Source organism: Tuber melanosporum (genome assembly GCF_000151645.1).
Source record: "Tuber melanosporum whole genome shotgun sequence assembly, scaffold_93, strain Mel28".
NCBI classification, from domain to species: domain Eukaryota; kingdom Fungi; phylum Ascomycota; class Pezizomycetes; order Pezizales; family Tuberaceae; genus Tuber; species Tuber melanosporum.
In genome coordinates this window covers 26,977-33,861 of record NW_003299143.1, presented here as the reverse complement: position 1 = coordinate 33,861, position 6,885 = coordinate 26,977, and the positions used below count along the sequence as shown (strand labels likewise).

General features: G+C 51.5%; 1 protein-coding gene across 1 annotated transcript in view; it reads right to left on the bottom strand.

Moving 5' to 3' along the window:
• GSTUM_00011942001 (uncharacterized protein) overlaps positions 1 to 3,370 on the bottom strand; it is a gene marked incomplete at its 5' end in the record, with an annotated part of 4,370 nt that extends 1,000 nt beyond the window's left edge. Inside the window, 5 exons of the mRNA XM_002842236.2 lie at positions 1 to 77; positions 140 to 250; positions 308 to 746; positions 805 to 980; positions 1,031 to 3,370. The exon at positions 1 to 77 is cut by the window's left edge and continues 1,000 nt beyond it. Of these exons, the coding sequence (XP_002842282.1) occupies positions 1 to 77; positions 140 to 250; positions 308 to 746; positions 805 to 980; positions 1,031 to 3,370 (3,143 nt within the window). The remainder of the gene's footprint in view (positions 78 to 139; positions 251 to 307; positions 747 to 804; positions 981 to 1,030) is intronic.
• Positions 3,371 to 6,885: the final 3,515 nt, after the last annotated feature.

Here is a 6,885-nt window from a genome sequence, read left to right as displayed (position 1 = left end):
CTCAGGAATGTCATTCGTATGCCCTTGCTATGAGAGATTCCTTGGAGGGTTCTGATGAGGTAAGTCCTTTCGAGATCCTGTAACGATCCATTAGCACCACCTATCGCTCTCGTAATAGGGAAATGTAGCGCTCCCGTACTTTTGACTCATGTGTCCAATGATCCCTCAAATCATCCAAGAGATCGACCTCCCCAAAAACGCTAACAACAGAACTCATCAATCCACTCTTTCCAAAGGCCTTCTTAACGCTCTGAAACCCGGTACCCACAACCTCCTTCCCACCCACAATCCCTGCCGCCGACCCCACAACCTTCCCGAGCAGATTATACGTCCCCGTCACAGCCTTTTTTCCCGTCGCTACGGTGTTGACGACAGATTCCGCAGTATCCAGACGTGGGTATATTACTGGTACCGAGAGCATTAATATGCAGTGCTGGATTGAGGGTGGGAGGGTAGCGATTCGTGGGAAAATCCCTTGGTAAGTTGGGCCGGCCATGACTTGTTGGGGATTTCGCTCTGACCGGCAGTCTATACCAACGACAGCGATGGCGGGACCGAGATATTTGACAAAGTGCCAGCCGGTGCCGGTTACCGTGAAGAGGTCTCGCTCGTCAGAGGAAGCGCGAAGGATGTCTAAGGTTGAATGGTGCTGGAAGAGTAGGTACCAGTGCACGGCCACACGACCGATGTTTTTGAACATGGACGAGAATTGCATATACTCCGGGTATGAACCGAATCCGTCAAATCTATATCATAAAGAGTCAGAGCTGCATGCCGTGCCACTGGAAAAGAAGGATGCTATACATATCATGATCATCAATCTGGCACATATGTGGTATTTGAGCCCAAGCTTCCCTCAAGTGCGGCTGATCAAAGTGTGCCGAATAGTAATGGAAATAAGCATGTGTGACTTCTTCTTCATGCGCGGCCGTCCAAGGTGCTGCTTTCCTATTTTCTTTCCCCTTGATCTCGAGCCATTCCTAGATATAACTGTTAGATTGTCGAGCTATAGACGGGCAATCGCGCAAACCTTTAGTAGCGGGATCTCTCTCCAGAGCCTATCTGCGTAAATCTGATCACCCCCTGCCATTTGGACGTGGAACCCTCCGGTTTCGATATGTTTTTGCATAACATCTTTCCACATAAACCCAACACCTCCTAACTTTGCCCGCTCCTCAGCCTTTACGCTCAATGAAAAATCGTTACAACTATGCGCAATAAATCTCCAATTACGATCGGTCCTTCCAGCGACGAGGAACTCGTATCTTGTGCATCCTAGATGTGAGGTGATGGCATAAGTCCATTTGGCCCCCATATCTCCCATTTGGATATCGATATCATATCGATAGAAGGTCCATGTTTTGTGAGTGTATATGGGATTGGCCTTCAATTGACGAGGATTTGGTGAAAGATCTATACTTTGGTGAAGATGGACAGTTGGGGGCTGTGGGTTTGCTGTGATGATCATGATCGACCCTAGCCATATCCCACGTTCAATATCCATGTTAGTATACCGCAGGTACGGCCCGAAATATTCGCCATTCGCAGGCGCGACATTGTATAATGCTATCCCAGCCAACGGCAACTGTGGAATAGGCGGCGGCTGCACAGGGAAGCTATTACTATGCACTAAAGGGGGAGGCGATGTCATCCCACTCATACTCGGATCGGTATAAGCTGTCATAGGGGGGGGAAACCCGGGCGAAGCTAAGGGCGCAGCATTAGGATAGGTAGACGTCGGCAATGCCGGCGATGCTACGGGAGGGGGAATAAAAGCTGGCTCGGGAAGAGGAGGTTCCCATTGGGTTCTAGAAGTGGGAATATGAATATAGTAATACTGCCCCGAGTTTGGATCCAGATGGGCCATCCACCCCTCCGGAAGCGGAGGAGGAGATGAAGGGCCAACTCCAGGCGGAGGGGTGAAGTGAGGCTGCTCTTGAGTAAACGACGGATGGGGGCTCTGGGAGTGTTCTTGGGGGTGAGGCTGAGGCTGTTGTTGCTGTTGCAGCTCTTGTTGCTCTTGTTGCCGTTGTTGCTGTTGCTGTTGCTGTTGCTGTTGCTGTTGCTGTTGCTGCTGAGGTTGGGGTTGGGCCGGCTGCTGTGTCTGCTGGAGTTGTTCCCGAGGGGGATCGTTATGGAATGCCGGGTGAGCTGTATGGCTATTGTGCGGAAGCTCTTGTGGAACAGCTGCGCCGACTACTACAGTGTGTTTCTCGTTCGGATACCCTTGAGCAGTTGTTCCATTTGAAGGGCCACTTCCGGCATGGCTCAAACTTGCGTATGACGGTGGTGGGCTCGCACTCATATTCATGCGCTGGAAGTCCTGTTCCAATGCCTGCTGGGCTTGCGCATTCACACTTACGGAATTTTGGGGAGCACTAGGCCGCCCTCCTCCAGTCTGCGCGGGGACTTCTTGTCCGCCGGTGCCTTGCCAGACGGTCGGAGGCCCATGCGGATAAGATCCCGGAGCCTCGGTGGGGGTCCAGGGTCTCGCAGGAGCTTCTACAGGGGCTTCTACAGGAGCTTGCTGGGTTTGTGCCGGGGGGGTGGGTGCCTGTGCCTGTGGTGGGGTACGAGATCGGCCCGTGCTACCCTGCCCACGGGCGCCACCACGCCTCTGGTCAGCGGCGTTGGCGGGGAGAGTTACCAGCGGCTGTTCAATAGTAGCGGTAGCGGGAGTTTCGGGTGGTGGGGGAGATCCTCTGCGCGCCGCCGTAGTTGATGTCGACGTCATTCTGCTTGGGGTAGGCCAATACTGCTGGTGAAATTGAGGAAAGGGGTTCATTGGATCGGGAGAGGGCGGACTACCTTCACCTGCGGGGGGAGGATTGGGGGGTGGGGATTCGGGACGAGAGTTTTGCCTTGGAAGACGCTGAGGACGTCCTTCGCGCTGTCTGAAGGGCGGCGGGGTAGGGTAGGCATCAGCATGTACGACAGACACATGTCGAGTGGGTTGAGGGGTGCCCGTGGATGTTGCTGACTGGGGAGTCGAGGCTCGTTCCGGGAGTGGGGCTACGAGGGAATCTTGGCGGGTATGGCTGTTGCGTTCGCGGTCAGGGTAGGGAAGTTCAGCCTGTTGGAGCTGCTGGTATGCTTGCTGTTGCTGCTGCCCGAACATTCTCTCGGCAGCCGGCCTATCGGGATAGGGCAGATTCGGTGGGCCGGATGCTGGGAATGTGGGCCGCCGCTGAGCTGGTTGCGGAGAAAAGGAGTTGAGCGGGGGCGGAGAAGCGGTGCTCTGACCAATGTCAGAGGGCGAGCCAACTCTCTTCTGAATACGAAGCGGCTGTACCGGCGTCCCTGCGGACGAGGGAGAGTCTAGAAACAGCTCATCCCCAGTGTTCCCCCTTCGGGGGCGCCCACTGGCCATCAAGGCGATATCGAGAGGGATCCCGAAAAGTGGTCAGGGGGTAGGGTACGAGGAGGACCAGGAGTGGCGGGCGAGCGTGCTCGAGCGATATACGGAGGAAACGAAGGTATGACGCTGGGGGAGGAGAGGTGTAAACGGGAGGATACCGGTGTTTTATTGAAAAGGGAGAATGGGGATGGAGGGTTGAGGGGGAGTGAGTGGGGTGGGGGAGGGGTGGATAAGTACTAGTAGTAGGAGATGGTTTGAGATTGACTTTTTTTTTCCTTTTTCTTATCCTCCCTTCGAAGAGGGGGGGTAACTTACGGTAGAGGAGTGCAGATTGTTGTTCTATGATAGCGTTATCCCTCCTTGCTAGGGGGGCCCACGAGACAACTTGGGATAGCAGAGAAGCGGGAGGAGAATGACGATAATAATAAAAAAGGGATGATAACGCTGAACCCGGGCGAGCTACTACTGTATATACCCGAGTATCATAGTCTTATACTGTGCTGCAGGCTGCCATGGGCTATGGTAAGTCTATTGAGTGGGGACTCTTTGTATGTTACAATGTCTTGGCGTATCCCACTCAATTCATTCCAGGAATGAATGATACTCGAGTAGAGTATCCGAGTGCTCGCTCGACGCTGACTGCAGCTGAATCCAGGGAACTGAGCGATAGCGTTTGGTTCGCCTGCGCTGGATTACGCACTCCCCCTCCCCCTCGCGGTTTATTATAGGCAAGAAAGAGGTTGTATTGATGGTGGGTTGGCCGTGGTGGTGGCCAACGGTGACAGGGACTGAAAGATCACCCCAAAATACCTATCATGCCGCTGGGTTCCAAGGCGACAAGAGATGGACCGCATGGGCAAACGAGCGCACGCCGGACAGACATCCAGGTGAGGCACCGTGCTATATACAGTAAGCCAGAGTTCTAAAACGAGTTATAAGTTATGGGCACGGCTTTCGCTGGTGGGGCATCATATTAATGGCACTGTACAGTACTGTACCTGACCGAGATTCGGGAAACCTGTCATCGCTATCCTGCCTCCGCCAAACCAGGGACAAGCGCCCTGCGCCTCTCTCTAGCCGCCGGTCGCCATCACTATTTGGCCACTGTTGCTCTTGTTGCTTGTTGGTAGTTCTTGGCACTGGCTTTATTAATCCGCCGTAGAATATCACACGGTCAGCCAAGTGACGACAGCACTTAAAAAACTTGTGATAGGGGAAAGCTTTTTTACCTTCATCTGATACGGTAGTGCAGTATGATACTGTAGGCTCATTGTTGCACTCGGGGGCCGTTGGATATCGAGAGCATCAGTCGCAGCAAAGAATACTCGTAGTGATACAGGCGCTGTGTGAAGCTTAAAACGGGAGCATTGACTTATGATACTGGTACCTACCCTGCGGGAGGGTGACCTAAACCCACTGCTATTGTAACCTCAAAATACCGGTATGCGATTTCAAAACGATGAGCCGAGGAAGACTATAGTATCCTTCGCACTCTCGCTGTTTATTTACGGTATCCCGGGCTTCGGTGCCGAGGGCTACCGCTCCCCCTGTGGGTTCTCCGGGATGCCTCTCGCTTTCAATGGAAACTTGGCCACGCCACCCCATTCTTACCTGTACTGTACAAGTATCTATAGAGCTCTGGGTTAGCGCCGGCCAGAGCACCGTCCCATCATGGTGGCATTTCCTCCACCGACACTTTGCCAGCTCCGGGCACTTCAACGGGGGCATCCATCGTGCCGGTGACGGCAAAGGACAGTCTGGGGACAATCTGAAGTTCCTCAATACCGGGTGGTCGGTCCGTGTCTATGCCATTTTTCCGAACCGCAACCTACTAGTGCCGTACTTTATTGGTCTTCTGTTCAGCGGTAAAGATTCGCGGGGTCATCCTGGAGAGGTAAACTTCTGCTGGTATCATACTGTACTGTACCATACGGAGGTGGAGCCCCTAAGTTTTCGATATTTGGCTAGCAGGGGATATCAAGTCAGTAGGGATAGGTAGCCTAAACAGGATATTGTGGCGTTGAGGATACAGGAATAAAGGTGAAGACTATGTGCAAATTTTTTCCATCCATTTTCATTCACGAAAATGTCAATTCTGAATGCCCAAAACACAAAATCCTTCCATCTTACCCGTGACCAGAGATGGGACTGCCAGCTTTTGCGTTCAATCGGTTGGAAATACACTCAAATTCAGGAAAAGACAGGATATTCCTAGCACCAAGTTCAGTACGCTTGCACCTCTCCAGCTACCCCTTCAAAAAGACCAGGTCATCCTCCTATTCTCACCCAAGCTCAAATTGAGGAGCTTATTGAGTATGTGTGCATGTCTTCCCGTAATCATTGTCTGTCCTTTTAACAACTTGCTACCGAGTTGAAATTTGGAGTTGGCAAGAAGGCTATTGTAACAATCCCTCTCTGGATAATTAATGCTTGGCGATGGGGAACGATACTTCTCTTCCTGTCCTCTTCCTTTGTCTTACGATAGCTCTAGGCCTCTGCCTACGTTACCGATAATACAAGACCCTTGTCTTTTACTGGAAACACCTATCGTAAGCTTTCTCTAACTCTTCTCCATAAAGCGCCTTCCTTGGCGTAACGATAACGTTGCAATAAGGATAAATATCGTAAAGGTGTTTTATATTCGTTAAAGTAATAAATAGGAAAAGTACTTAGAACAAAGCGTGAAGACACGGCGTATCTTCCTCGGCCGTATTGGCCTCCTTATATAGTGTTCTTCCCGCCTTTAGTCATGTGACCTAAAGTGGTCACATGTGCGAAACCAAATCATAACAAACTAATCATATGACCAAAGTGATCACATGCTCAAAACCCATGACCTCATAGTGAGGTCGTGTGCAAAACTCATAAACCAATCATAATGCAATAAACAAGTCATATGACTCGACTGAGTCATATGCACGAAACCCATGACCTCATAATGAGGTCATGTGCAAAAAATAAATCATATGTGCAAGGCTTACCTGTAAGGCACACTCGCAAGGCATACTCATCAGGCGCATGTCCCATGACTCATACTTGAGCCATGTGCGAAAGCATCACAAATCCCACACATAACAAATCATATAACCCGAATAGGTCATATGCGCGAAACAATAATATACCTGTGACTCATAACTATGCGTCACGTGAAAACACTTTCCTTGTTAAGCCATGTTCGTGACATTAGCTCCCCTCCTCCTAAGCCTGAGTCCCATCAGGCTTTTTCTCCCAGTTTCAATAGTTCCCATCCTGCTGAGCGCATAGTCCTTCTCAGCTTGTAGAACTTTTCGTCTGCCGTCCTCCATCTGACCCTTACCGATTCCAGAGTCAGATTCGCCATCTCGATTGTGTGCCGCTGATTGTCGTTCAGCTGTCTAAGCTTCGCGATCGTTTTGTCATTGGCCGAAATTGTGGCCTCTGCTTGGCCCAGTTGTTCTCGGAGTCCCCGGATCTGCCTGTGTAGGCTCCTAACATCCGGTTCCGTATCTGCGGAGGAGTTTTGGGCCCCTCCCGCCCTGGACCGCGTC